The sequence below is a fragment of the Nomia melanderi genome, chromosome 7, assembly GCF_051020985.1.
Source record: "Nomia melanderi isolate GNS246 chromosome 7, iyNomMela1, whole genome shotgun sequence".
In the NCBI taxonomy this organism is placed as follows: Eukaryota; Metazoa; Arthropoda; class Insecta; order Hymenoptera; family Halictidae; genus Nomia; species Nomia melanderi.
The window spans coordinates 7,769,144-7,783,557 of NC_135005.1; the positions used below are offsets into that span (position 1 = coordinate 7,769,144).

General features: G+C 36.5%; 2 protein-coding genes and 1 long non-coding RNA gene across 12 annotated transcripts in view; 1 reads left to right on the forward strand and 2 right to left on the reverse strand.

Annotated features, from left to right (window-relative positions):
* Positions 1–62: 62 nt before the first annotated feature.
* Ant (ADP/ATP translocase) lies at positions 63–3,189 on the reverse strand. The gene is made up of 4 exons (XM_031970470.2): positions 2,919–3,189; positions 1,528–1,789; positions 1,187–1,421; positions 63–1,107 (listed from the first exon to the last, which is right to left on the reverse strand). Exons 1-4 carry the CDS (start codon positions 3,079–3,081, stop codon positions 865–867), a joined length of 903 nt encoding a protein of 300 aa, XP_031826330.1. The 5' UTR covers positions 3,082–3,189; the 3' UTR covers positions 63–864.
* A 2,285-nt stretch (positions 3,190–5,474) lies between these two features.
* Positions 5,475–14,414, forward strand: part of fry (microtubule binding protein furry) — a 29,431-nt gene continuing 20,491 nt past the window's right edge. For 4 of the 10 annotated variants that reach the window (XM_076369174.1, XM_076369175.1, XM_076369173.1 and 1 more), the window contains exons 1-22: positions 5,546–5,938; positions 6,267–6,873; positions 7,386–7,471; positions 7,602–7,643; positions 7,970–8,146; positions 8,213–8,397; positions 8,456–8,655; positions 8,722–8,931; positions 9,010–9,217; positions 9,298–9,435; positions 9,530–9,764; positions 9,839–10,242; positions 10,330–11,041; positions 11,120–11,290; positions 11,369–11,558; positions 11,635–11,811; positions 12,630–12,776; positions 13,094–13,264; positions 13,434–13,583; positions 13,656–13,825; positions 13,900–14,171; positions 14,244–14,398. In XM_076369174.1, the coding sequence (XP_076225289.1) occupies positions 7,462–7,471; positions 7,602–7,643; positions 7,970–8,146; positions 8,213–8,397; positions 8,456–8,655; positions 8,722–8,931; positions 9,010–9,217; positions 9,298–9,435; positions 9,530–9,764; positions 9,839–10,242; positions 10,330–11,041; positions 11,120–11,290; positions 11,369–11,558; positions 11,635–11,811; positions 12,630–12,776; positions 13,094–13,264; positions 13,434–13,583; positions 13,656–13,825; positions 13,900–14,171; positions 14,244–14,398 (4,124 nt within the window). In that variant the 5' untranslated portion in view covers positions 5,546–5,938; positions 6,267–6,873; positions 7,386–7,461. The other 6 variants (XM_076369176.1, XM_076369178.1, XM_076369170.1 and 3 more) reach the window with 5 other exon arrangements.
* On the reverse strand, positions 11,769–12,198 carry LOC143174725 (uncharacterized). The gene is made up of 2 exons (XR_012998970.1): positions 12,086–12,198; positions 11,769–11,876 (listed from the first exon to the last, which is right to left on the reverse strand). It is a non-coding gene; the product is annotated as an uncharacterized LOC143174725 (long non-coding RNA).

Here is a 14,414-nt window from a genome sequence, read left to right on the forward strand (position 1 = left end):
GTATACATATTTTAATAAGATTACGCTATATTGGCTGAAGGGACAAAGGAACAATGCATATATGACATTTTAGATCACTTTTATTGATTCTGCTGTTTCTTTTGCATGCATCCTAACATGAACAGATTAGATGCATACGTACGGAGTAACGGTTCTCATTATCTTACACGTAGTTGTTGTAGTGCGAAATTAAATTACTGTTCATTGAAACTCGATGAACATTACTGATATCATGATCGTTTATTAATTATCTACAACGGGCCGAGAATATGGGCGGGGGGTGGCCCAAGTCTACGCGTCCCGCCATCGCCGTAATGACATTTCGTCGCGCGTCCTTCCCTCGCTCAATTAGATGTATACGTTCACTTTTTTGTTAGGTAATTATTTTCACTACTTAGTGATCCAACCATCATCTACGTAGCCACATGTATTAAATGTTTCATATACTCATAATGATGTTAATCCACATCTTTCATTCGATAGATATATTATAAATATATCTTATCTCTCCTCTATCTCCTCCTCCTCCGTTTTTATGAAAGTGGAATATGAAAATAGCACATGTGAACTGCTGTTAGGAAATACTGAATCCGGCAATAAATTAAGCGAATTTTCTTCTACAATCAAGATACGTATTCTGCCGAGTTTCATGCATTTCACAGGTTACTACCAAAACTCCTCAGTCTGGATTCTTTTTTTTCTTAGTTCTTTAATATCTCGACAGTTTGTTTAGTATTTCTCGACGGTGATTGTGGGAATCACTCAATCTCATGACTGCTTTCAAATCGGATGGTGAGGATAATAAAGATGGTACTTTTGTAATTGTGATTGTGAAAGTAATGAGTTAATGATCATTTTAACAATTTAAAGGAGTTTCTTAATTTCATCATAAAGTACCAATACGAGCGCACCACCGGTACCACGGAGAACGTTGGAGAAAGCTCCCTTGAAGAAAGCATTACCACCTTCTGATTTGTAGATAGTGGACCAACAGTGAAGAGTGCTCTTATACAAAATTTCAGATTTGGCGCGACCGGACTGCATCATCATACGCCTACGTACTGTGTCAAATGGATAAGATACAATACCGGCAACAGTCGTTACAGCCTGTGGAAAAAAATACAATAATTATTAATAGATAAATTATAATTGTACACATAAACTTGAGATAGAAGAGATTACTTACTTGAGCAATACCCCATGAAACTACAAATGGTGTTTTCTTGGGGTCTGGCAGCATACCACGGGCAGTGTCATAGAAACCAAAGTAGGCTGCACGGTAGATAATGATACCCTGGACGGATACACCAAATCCACGGTACAGACCAACAATACCGTCAGCCTTGAAAATCTTAGACAAGCAATTACCAAGACCTGTAAATTCACGTTCTCCTCCAGCTTTGCCTACATCAGCAGCCAACCTAGAAGTAATCGTTTTTTGTAATTATTTCACAAAATTCTTGTGACCTGTTATTAATTTTGAAACTTATATTAAAATTAATACAATTTTCAGTCTAAAGACAATACCTAGTTCTGGCAAAGTCGAGCGGGTAGACAAAACATAGAGATGTAGCACCAGCAGCACCACCAGAGGCAAGATTACCAAGGAAGTAGCGCATGAACTGAGTATTTTTGTCAACACCACCAAGGAAAACTTGTTTGTACTTGTCTTTGAAGGCAAAGTTCAAAGCCTGAGTTGGGAAGTATCGGATAACATTGGCCAGGTTACCACGCCAGTAACTTGAGAATCCTTGTTCCTTTGGAATGCGAATAAAGCAGTCGACCATACCTAAAGAACGAACAGTTATTTACGGAAATTCAGAAATTTATTTAAATGGATTTATTTTTCATAAACATAAATTCGTTAACAATTAATAAATTAAAACAAATCTTTCATTACTATATTATTAAATTATAGTATCTACACATTATATCAACTATAAATTATTATGTAATAAATCAATAATGGATATTCATTTCATACAAGTATAGATAATTTTGCTTCAAAATTTCCTCTTTGTAGGTTTAACTGAAGAAAAAACTACAGATTTTCAACGTTTAGTCTTAATGATTCTTTCATATTGTCAAGGTCAGAAAATAACTATAATTTTAATTTACATTACAGTATATACGTTAAACAAATAAAACTACTATATCAGAAAACTAACAGCAATGCATAATTCATTTTAAAGCTGTCTTTGCGAAATTCTAATTGAAATAATTCCAACGATACCCGTTAATAGAATACCACGTTTATATTTTACATCTTAGTATCAAATTTCCTATCTTCTCTTAAGATAAACAATAATTATTTTTCGTTCATATATTTCATTCTGAATAAATACGAATATCCTCAAATCCCTCGTGAAAAATATTCATTATGAAAAATTGCAAATTCTATAATTCCACTTTGCAGCAGAAAAGACGGCCATATTGAGCCGCTCAGTCATCGATCGGCACACGGAATCTTGTTCAAAGAGCAAAGCCACGCGCTGCCATCTGGTAGGCGAGTCATCTTATCGAATATCGACCCACTGGTTTGTCAGAAAACCACGACTTCCCATTCAATCGATATCGCAAAAGTTATGTAAGCCCCCGAAAAGTTCATGATCGTTACATAAAGTAGGAAATTAGAGCGCTCTGGATGTACCCGGCTCGCCGCTATAGCACGAAACGGCATTACATAACGGGAATCTCAGTCTAACCGTCGCGTACGAGCTAAACGGAATCGGTTGGCAGTTTCGGAACGTCGACATGAGTGAAATACTTCAAACTGTCACATGTCCCGAATGTCTACCGTTCTTCTGCTGTTACGTGCAGTGCCTCGTGACCCATGCTGCTCGAACTTCTTTTTTTTTTGACTTACAACTACCGGCTAACAAACGGTCGAATATACTCGCGATTTTATGGAAACTCACCCTTGTAACGCTGTTCTTCGGAGATTTGCTTGGAAATGTGCTGTACCTGCAGCAACAGCTTCACACGCTCGATCGGAGCGACCGCCGTTTTGGAGATAGCGGCGGCGATACCACCGGCCGCGAAATCCTTCACGAAAGCAACGGGATCCGCAAGACCAGACATTTTGTGTCGAGTAGTTTAGCGTGTGAGAGAAACGGGTTAACAAAAGGAAGAGGAGAACACCCCTACGAATCGGACGCGCGCCGGACGACGAGTGAGCGAGGCAGAGTTCCTCTCGTTGAACGGACCTCCGCTAAGAATAGCTGCGCAGGTCACGTGCAGACTTCTGCGCAGGTTCAATCTTCTGGCACGACCGCACCTTGGGACCCTGACACTTCGTGCACCTTCAACGCGTACCCTGTTCCCGAATTCGTGACCTTTCCCCGCGTGTCTTGCGACACTAAGCCTTCCTGCCTGTTTTCACGGTCACTATGCGTGTATTGGCTTGATAAAATGCGTCCACGGCCAGCCCGTTCAAAATTAGACGTTTACCCGCGCGCCTGACGCACTTCCGGCACTAGACGCATTAACATCGTCGCTAGTGTCAAGGCATTCGAAATATGAAGGAAATTGGCGGGAATTCATACCAACCGCCGAACAGAAAGGTCTTATGCTTTTTCCACTTGTCACATGACAATGTGTGTTTGTAGTTTACTATAATGATTGAGCGAGTGCAAATAATAATAGAATTCTCAAGGTAATGATAATATTTTCGTTGTCATGTGACACTGTCGAATTTTCATGAGTATGTATAAAATAGTACTAAAATTCAACCTTTATTATATAAGCAGATAGTAATAGCTGGGTTTTATTTAAAGAAAAAATTATATTTCATTGTTTTAATAAATTCGAATGAGTGTTACGGTACGGGAATGTTGGGCATATTTAAAATTCCCGCGTCGCACATCCATCTTTGCTCGTATTCGTTCATTTGCTATCGGGGTACCCTTCTTAGTTACCATACAATTTTGTGTAAAATAATTGATTTTTAGGTTATTATTCTGAAAAATTATTACGAATTATGAATGAATAAATGAATGAAGGAATGAATGAATGAACGAATGATTTGTAATTCGGTTATTACGGACTAATAGCGTTATTTGACAGTTCAAATTATTTATACGTCAAGGTGATATGTAATATATTTCATACATTGGTTAACGTAATAATCGGTTCGATAGAACATTTAACGACAAACAAAGCTTTCTCCAAGGGAGAGAAGCACTATGTCAAGGATAGGAGACATGGCCGAGATTCGTCCAATTTAATATGTATAATCGCATCCGATTTGAGGTGAATACTCCTTGCTATACATGGAGTATTCCACCCAAATCGATCGTTTCGATTCAAGTACCCTTGCACCTATAGTTAGCATTGACCATAATCCATGGCCACGTGCTGTGCATACGTTACGTTATTAATTTCACTCGCCTTTACGGATATCACCTTCCGCATTGTAGGTATTTAATTATCAATTTGCACGGGCATGGAATGCGATACGTAGGGCTACGATATCTCACACGTGTCATACAGCGATCATCTTTGGGGTGGTTTCGAGTTTGCGCTTTCAAAGACACGAGAGCGGGATACAAGGTCAATCTCTCATGAAGAAGGAGGTCAACGGGGCGCGACTTGCGTAACCTTGGCGTTAGGCCAGTATGTTAGGGAACAGAACGCCAGAGTTCAATGGAGTAACTTCAAGTAAGGAGTATTTATACACCTTGAAGATGCGTACATACGTAGTGGACCTTGTAGAGAATAGACTAACTCTAAATGTGTCTCCCGTCTGCATCGGGTACACATCTCTCGTGGCGCGTGCAACCATTTGTCTCGAGAATCAATGAAATGTAAGGGGCCAGGCCCTGCGCACATTAATCCAATTCTTTATTACAATTCGCAACACCGTCGCTGTTACGAATCAGCAGATTTACAAATATATTTATATTTCTGAAGAATAAATACAGTATTACAATATAAGTGTCACGAAATTTTAACTATAAAACAATTTTTATTTGTAAATTTGAAGATGGTCTTGCTACATTTTCTGATGATACATCCTCTTTCTGACTGGATGGATGAGTTCAGGTCAAAAAGAGAGAGAATAAAATAGTATGGAAAGCCCCGAACATGAACAGTTAATAACAATTCTGATTTATATCAGTATATGGTGTCAATTACTCGGGTGGACTCTGTAATACTACCATCATACAATCTCTTAGGCGTTCTCAGAAAACATTCTTATCTACTTTCCATATTAAAACGTTGATCCAAAATCGTTGACCCGGTTTTATCATTACAATACCGATTTGCTTTTATTCATTTACCTCGACGTTTAGATTGCACCAGGAAATTCTGTGGTTATCTGGAGTTCATGTCTATCTTCTGATAATGCTTACGCGAGTATAATTGAAACTACTTAGTTTGCGAATATATTACCTCCTGTTCTATGTATTTTACTACTGCGATCGTAAAATGAAATAACTGTCTAAAATGATATATCTTTTTGAATGATCTAACGATATATTATGTAGCAAAATTGTAACTCATTTCCTGCTCGGCATTACGTAACGTGTACTGCAGTACCAATAGGGCGGTTCTGGCTTGAACTCCGGCGTCTGTGGCAATAATTGAACGACACGTTATTTAAAAGGTTTGTGAATTTCCTCGTCGCGACAGAAAATCAAGTTTGTCAGTGCCTACGTCATCGCGTTGAATATATTATAATATTGCAATACACGATTAGTAACTCAAATGCAGTAACGTTTGACTTGCGGCTCGAGACACGGGTGTGTGGATTGGATTAAATAACGACCTTGATGACATAGGAAGCTGTCTCCACTAGGCAGTAACTGAAGTAATGATGGTCAATGCACCTGAAAGCAGTTCAAAGCGGTTCCATAGCTAATGCAGCTTCACAGTATTGTTGTTGAATAGATACAAAATGTATGGAGTGGACAGCTTCGTAGCGGAAAAGATTTAGGTATTTAATAAAAATTCTGTTCAGTAATTTGTATCAATGTTTAATTACGAGTACATTTATTGCACTCTTCTTAGGGAAACTATGATTGTTTATAGACGGAAAATTACACACTTTTGTCTTTGTCATTGACAACCAGTTGTATTATATAAAAATAAATGTAATCTATTGCTCAAGACACCGTCTAAAAAAAAATTTTAATTTTTCTCTGTATTGCCTAAATAAAACAGCGACATTGAAAATTGTAATCATTGTAAATTGTAAAATTATTGGTAATCTTTGAAATACCAGTTTTCGGCTTCACATGTATTTCATCACTTTACATTTTTAGCATGTCTAGATACAAGAAAGTGAGAGATATTGTAGTATAAATCGAGTTGATCAACTTATAACTCCCAGCAGACTACAAGGTGCTTCATTGTCAGGGTTGCTTCACACATTGGAAGCTACTAACGCCTCATTCTATGGTTTCTATTGATGTTATCTGCAGTTGGTATAGTAGCATGGATCCAATGTTAATTGCTATAAAAATAGATTGAATCGAAAATGGAAATAAATCGATATCTATATTTCGAGAATTTCTCAGAATCTATTGGAATCGCTAATGCCGTTTGTCAGGAACGTTAGGAATACATATTTGTACTTAAAATATATATATATAAAATATATTATGTAACCGCAAGTTTATATCATTTGCACCTAGGAATATTAGCAGATGTAACTTATTATGAGAAAATACAAAAACAATGTATTATCAACATTTTTTAGCAATTTTTTATGATTTAATGTAGACCTAACACCCTCTAGTGGTACCGTGTAAAGTAGATTAAATTAAGGAACGTGCGGAATATGAAACTACGAAGTATACATACGAATCAAGCCGGACATTTATGAAACGTCAGACGTAAAACTAAATTACTATTTTGTCGCATTTTACGGTAAATGAAGTGTTTGTCATTATGAATTTTTTATTTTCTAACGGTTATCTATGGATAATAATAACATAAAGCTAGAGTGAAATCTTTAAATCGAATTATCGCTTCTCAATGATATCACTTTGCGCCTCAGGTTATGGCTTTCCACAATCTATCAGTTTTGTTACGGTTTAATTAAATAATACTTATTGTTCGTTTGTAATCTAATACGATTTCGTGGGAATCAAAAATTGAAGTCTTATAGGTTTGTAAGATACTTGTGACGATACATGAAAAGCAAAATGTGATTGTTACTTTCCAATAATAACAGTTTTTAAAGGCATTATTAACAAAAAACGATGGTCATTGGACATTTCAATAATTGATGCCAAAGTAATGTCGAATGAGTAGATTAAAGGACATTTTATATATACGCGTTTTTATTTGATTTGATTTGCACCTATTTTCTCTTTTTAGAGAAAGACAAATGTTAAAAAAAAAGTCACTTACATAACATTTTTATTGTATTGTTTTAGGGTAAAAATGCTCTTTATGTACAACATGACATTAATGACTATTAATGCAGTCTAAATAGAAGACATATATATCAAAATGACTGAGGGTAAATAAATATAATTACTTATACCTTAATGTTATTTTAAAGGTTTATTATGTCATTTATCCTTAATGTGTATTTTAATGTATGTATTTATTCGGAAAAGGATACAATAAGTCAAATAATTATGTTTTAGGCGGAGAAACACAACCAACTCCTGGGAATGAGGCACAACCCGGTATGTTTTGATTTTTGTAATTAATTTATATAAATTACAATCCTTCTATAAATTTCTGTATATTGATAGTCAGGTATCAAGCTTAATATAATTGAGTTAGTGTTCACTGTAGGCATCTGTTACGTTACAGAATGGGGCTTCATCTATTAGTCTCTACCATCATGCAGAATCATTAGTGTTAGAAGTCAGAATATTCCTTTACTGGTAGTTTTTACACACATTCACAAAAGGCACTTATGTTTGAGAAATATAATTTTATATTTTTATTTAATGATATTTAAGAAATAGCAGAAGTTCCTAATACGTTAATTTTGTATCTTTATTAGAAGCCTCTGAACCTAGAGCCATACATGGCGAAGTATTGCATGAAACAACAGCAGAATCATCTTCTCAAAACGTACCTGAATCATGTACAGATCTACTTACTGTTCATGGAACAACCCAAGGAGAAAGTAGCGATGCTGTTAGCATACATACAGCCAGTACTTCGGTTTCTGGCAATGGTAAATACAATTTGTGTAATAGTGCTGAAAAATTTAATATACGTTTTAAAGTGCACTATATTTTAGAATCAAGTTCCAGCCGAGTAAGTGCAATAACCGTAGTGTTACCTTGGGGTGCTCAGAAGGAAACCGTCAAACCGATACAAATGGCAGATATGGATTTGAGACCTGGAGAATTTGTAATGCGTACCCTATTTGCAGAATTTACATCACAGGCAGAAAAGAAGATGGAAGCAGTCATGACGGAACATGTAAGTAATATATTTAATTAATGTTTGCTTTCTTCTAATAATAATAAACGTACCGTAGGAAAAACCGCTTTCAAAAGTATTACAAAGAGGAGAAGATCCACAATTTGATCAACTTTTATCTGCATTTGGTTCGGTTGCGGAGCACTGTTTGCCTTCTATTTTACGAGCACTGTTCAATTGGTACGAACGTCAATTAGTTGACCAGGGCAGTGATCAGAAAAAACCTGCTCCTGGAAAAGAAGACCAAAAAGGAAAGAGGTAAATAAATATTTTGATAAATTATCTAAAGGTCTTGAACATTTTTAAACTGACATTGTATTTCAGTATCATGTATACAATAGTATCAGGAAGCGTAGAAACTGTTGAAAGAAGTGAAGCAGATCTACTTCAAGAGCGGAGAGATCTTGCAGTTGAATTTATATTTTGTTTAATGTTAATAGAAGTACTACGTCAATTACCATTTCACCCTGGTCATGAAGATTTAGTAACTTATATAGAAAATATAGCCTTTAAACATTTTAAATACAGAGAAGGGTAAGCAATGATAAACTGTTATATGTTTTTTAATGAAATAAAATAAAATATTTTCTCTTTACACATTTTATATTACAGTATTCAAAATGAACCAAACGCGGCAAATATTCACATTATTGCTGACCTTTATGCGGAAGTGATAGGGGTACTTGCACAGTCTAGATTTCTTTCAGTTAGAAAACGATTCATGATTGAATTGAAAGAGCTACGTGCTAAAGAACCTGGACCTCATACAACTCAGAGTATTATTTCATTATTAATGGGAATGAAATTCTTCAGAGTAAAGGTAATTAGAAAATAGATGTTATTTCACTTATAAAAGTTTTAAAATTTTCTATATTTGTATGCTGATTTACATATTTTCAGATGGTACCAATAGAAGAATTTGAAGCCTCTTTTCAGTTTATGCAAGAGTGTGCTCAGTACTTTTTAGAAGTGAAAGACAAGGATGTTAAACATGCTTTAGCTGGACTCTTTGTTGAAATTCTTGTTCCTGTAGCTGCTGTATGTTTCTGAAATTTTATAGCATAGCACACTCTTATATATTAACATATCAAATTTTCAAATTTTTATTGACGTTACCTTTTTTTTATTCTAGGCTGTGAAAAATGAAGTTAATGTACCTTGCCTGAAAAATTTTGTAGAGATGCTATATTCTACAACGCTAGATATGTGTACCAAATCAAAACATAGACTGGCACTCTTCCCCCTTGTAACTTGCTTATTGTGTGTGAGTCAAAAAACATTCTTTCTGCAAAATTGGCATTACTTCTTAGCAATGTGTCTTTCACACCTAAAAAATCGGGATCCTAAAACGTGTCGTGTTGCATTAGGTATGTCTTTTATTTAGAAAAAAATGTTTATATGTTTTCAAGTATTTTAAAATATTATTTATATCTGTTTTCAGAGGCGTTATACCGTTTATTGTGGGTGTACATGATACGAATTAAATGTGAAAGCAATTCAGCTACTCAGAGTAGACTGCAGAGCATAGTGAACTCTTTATTTCCTAAAGGTTCAAAGGCAGTAGTGCCACGTGATACCCCACTGAATATTTTTGTAAAGATCATTCAGTTTATTGCACAGGAAAGATTGGATTTTGCGATGCGAGAAATAGTTTTCGATTTATTATCAGTGGGTCGTCCAGTAAAAATAATTTTAACCCCTGAGCGTATGAGTATCGGCCTTCGTGCATTTTTGGTTGTTGCTGATAGTTTGCAGCAAAAAGAGGGAGAACCTCCTATGCCGCGTACAATGGGTGTATTGCCAAGTGGCAATACTATACGTGTTAAAAAGACATTTCTCAATAAAGTAAGTACAGTAAACATTTCTGTTTAGTATTACATTGTTATAATAATTATTATTTTCACCCCAAATTTAATTTAATTTAAAATTTAGATGTTGACAGAGGATACTGCAAGAAGTATAGGAATGTCCTCATACTTTCCACACGTTCGACGAGTATTTGTTGATATATTGCGCGCTTTGGATGTTCATTATGGAAGACCTCTTATGATGACAAGCACTCAGAATATGAACAAAGAACCAGACGAAATGATTACTGGAGAACGGAAGCCTAGAATAGATCTTTTCCGGACATGCGTTGCAGCAGTCCCACGTTTGATTCCCGATGGAATGACTGGTGCTGAATTAGTTGATTTATTATCTCGTTTAACCGTTCACATGGACGAAGAGCTTCGTGGACTTGCATATCAAAGTTTACAGACTTTAGTGTTAGACTTCCCTGATTGGAGGCAAGATGTTGTTCTTGGATTTACCCAATTTCTTGCTAGAGACGTTCAGGATACTTTTCCACAACTTGTTGATAACGGTTTAAGAATGCTTTTGCAACTTCTTACAAGTTGGAAAAATGCATTGACAAGCCCGAGCATAAGATCTAAGGAGCAGGCGGCAGACAGTACGAGAACAAGTACACGTACAGATAATAGTATCAAAAAAAGTGAATCAGGACAAAAGATAGAACCTGTTTCAAGCGTTTTTCACTTAGTAGAAGGATTTGCCTTAGTTATGTTATGTAACTGTCGACTTTATCCTCGAAGAATTGCTGTTCATATATTGCGCGAAGTCAAGTATTTGCAAAACACTTTAGGTGAGTTCAGTTTTTATAAAAAAAATACAATTAATTTGAAAAAATAAAATATTAAACGAAATTGCTTGTATATTTTAGGAGGCTTGGAAGAGGATCAACCAGTGATTGATGTAGTAGATGCTTGTTGCCCAGTGGTCTTAGAGAAATGTTATCATATGTTACCACCCGCGGAAAAAGCTGCAGCTGCTTCAACGTCTAATGTTGATCTTCAATGGATAGCTGAAAGAAGCAGTTGTGTATGGACAGCTGGTAATGTATATATATATATATATATTCCTCCTGTATTTAATAAATTTGGAGTGTTTACTAATGGAGAAAGCCTTATAGGACTTCACGATGATACCAGTACAAAGAGTTCTTCCTCTTTGAATTTAAATGGAGCAGATCCATGGGGAAGTTGTCTATTCGCATTCTTAGAAAAAGATAGAGTGCTTACATTGTGTCCTTCCGCCGTCGCGCATTCATGGCCTATTGTTTTTACTCGAATAAACTCCCTCTTCTCAGTAATTGATCCTACGTAAGATTATATCAGAATTTCTAAGAACAGAAAAATATTGTTTTTATAAATTAAAACCCATTGTTCTTCTTTTTAGACCTGTGAACGATAATAGAGCATCTCTTTTAAGAAGTTCAACAGCAGTTCGAAAACCAATCAATGAAAGGGACATGTATATGCACGTTTGGAAGAATTATTTAACCTTCGGTTATAGAGTTGTGCCACCAGTTCCAAGTCCAGTTGTACGGTGTGCTAGTCCAGATCTTAGTCTCAGGTAAGTTGACACTCAAAACACTGTTGCAGGGATTTCAGCATCACGTCATTCCATTATTATTTATTCTTTCAAAAGACATTCAAATCATTTGATCAGTATGTAAGGGATAAGTATACTGTTCAGTGGTGTATTAGTTACGTAGTTCTAAGATTACAATAATTCTACTTGCACAGATCGAAGATAGTCCTAAATCTTAAATTACGAAGTTTACAGTTTTATCATTAGAGCTTTACGTGTATTCATATAAAGTGGATTAATAGGTGGAATTAATTACCATTTGGTATTAATTGGTGTAAGGTTAGCGTTTTGTTCATGTCCATTGTACCATGAAAATACTATACCAGTTCCAATGTTTGTTTGCCTTGAGATCTCAATGAGAAATGTCGGTGTAGCACTTTGTGGAATCTAAAACAATTTTCTTTCATGATATGCATTTCTTGCTGTGACACGCACGTGGCATTTGTACTTCTAATATCCGATACAAGAATGTCTAATCTTACATAATACCTTCTCGTTTGTTCTGCACATGGTGTCCGGGAACCTGTCATTTGTAATAACGATGTAAGAGGTGTTGTATGGTAAAGAAGGGAGCACCAATTTGTACCAAGACGCGCTTTGCACTATCGGGAGCGGGACTCGATTGTCGCACAATTTTTTAAATGCACATTTCGCTTCCATTCTCTGTAACATTCTACTCCGCATGCTACTTGGTCACTGTCTCGCACATTGTACATCTGGAACTTAGAGTAGTAGTTTCTGAGCAGTAAATAATGTCTGATACAAGAAGCATTGGTGGTACACTGTATTGCATACTCTAGTGGTCAGCATACGGTGGAGTTTGGTGTGTTGTGCATGAGTAAGGAGTTGAGTCAGAGCCTGGAGAATCTCGGCGGGGCGCAGACCCTGCCGGGTCGGTTCTCCGTTCCGTCCATTTCCGGCATCTACACCAGGCATAAGCGGACCAGGTGAGCCTAATTAACCATTGTGAACGACCATGCTTCGAAGTCACCCGGGATTTAAACGGTCGTTGGTAATTTGCACTACTTTCCGTACCAGAACTTTATTTATTTGTGTATATTTTAGCTCTGATTAAGCTCCTGCCTAACCACAATCTGTATATGTACTTATTTTTATTTACACTCCTTGGCTAGGCGTTACGACCGTTCCCGACCGCTTTAATCGGAAATTGAATTTACCGGTCGCGCACGATTTCTGTTTCTGTAATATGTATTCGTTTATTGTTGGATCCTGATCAATAACAAAAATGTTCGTTTCCTCGCAGTTCTTCCCCGGATAGCCTCTCCGCTGAAAGGGGCGATAACAAGTCACCCGGCACGAACGCAAGCCCTGCAGCTTTGTACAAGTTGACAGTACCCCTCTTGAGATGCGAAGTGGTCGATGTCAGAGATGCTGCTGTTCAAGCGATTGGCAAAGTCAACGCTGATGCTTTAAAGTAAGCGAATTACTTTGATACAAAATAACATCATACTTAATAAGAATCTTGTCCGTTTCGTTTAGTTTCTTCTTTTCCCTTTTACAGTTTTAATGATTGCACAATAATTGAAAATTATTATTACCATCGTTCTTTATTTATTTTATTAGTAACAATCATGGTTTTTCAGAGACTTAATGGAGGAATTAGTTCCTTACATTCGCGAGGCAGTTGACCGAAAACAAGAAAATATGAGACGTCGTAGACGAAGGGATGCATTGAGATTACAGCTAGTGAGGGTTTTAGAACTTATTGCTGAGTACGGAACCTTTGGTATCTGGTTAGTTTTTAATTCATACAACGCTACATCTGTGTACCACGGCAGGGATCCTTTTCATGTGTTTTCTTACAGTCCTGCCGTATTGGGTCGCGAGACACAATCGCTTCATCCAACATTCGTCGAATATATTGACGGCGCGCGTTTGTATTTGGAGAATGAAGCAGATAAGGAAGCACCTGCTGTACGTGACATTAAGTTGCACTTCTGCAACTTTATTAGGAAAATGATTAAAAGCTTTACATGTAAGTAAATTGTGCTCACGAAGACTGCTCGTTTATATGAATAATTTTACCGAACATGATTTTTTGTATTTTAGTGGAAACATGCCAATCCTTGCTAAAGAGAGATTTGAGACGGAATTTGTTTATGCTCTTTGCTAGCTGGGCTGGTCCTTACGGTCGTCCAATTACAAGTCCATTCTGGCTACAAGAAGAAGAGAAATTGTGTACGGAGTTGCAACTTTCAGCATTGCAAGCCATGAGTGGATTATTATGCTGTGGGCCTTGTTTCAATCCTCAAACTCTTTCAGAGGAAGGGGCAATATTATATCAGTGGTTGGATTTACTGTTAGCCAGCAAAGATGAAAAAGTAACATAACATATATTCAATAGAAAATTATACAGGAAAATATATAATTACACGTGAACAATAATTTTTCAGATCTATGCCCTCGCCCGTGAAACAGTAGTTTTACTATTAGAATGTAACCCTGATATCGGAACTCTCCTTGATTGGGTAGTTGACAGATGTTACACTGGAGCTCCCCAAGTAGCTGACGGTTGCTTCTTAGCTTTGGCAACAATTTTTAGCGCAAGGTTAGTGACATAACAC

Excerpts from the sequence above, each read along its gene's own strand:
- Ant (XM_031970470.2), bottom strand. The coding sequence starts at position 3,081 with ATGTCTGGTCTTGCGGATCCCGTTGCTTTCGTGAAGGATTTCGCGGCC. Across the intron at positions 1,790-2,918 it reads CGAAGAACAGCGTTACAAGG|GTATGGTCGACTGCTTTATT; the intron begins GTGAGTTTCCAT and ends TTCGTTCTTTAG. Across the intron at positions 1,422-1,527 it reads CTCGACTTTGCCAGAACTAG|GTTGGCTGCTGATGTAGGCA; the intron begins GTATTGTCTTTA and ends GATTACTTCTAG.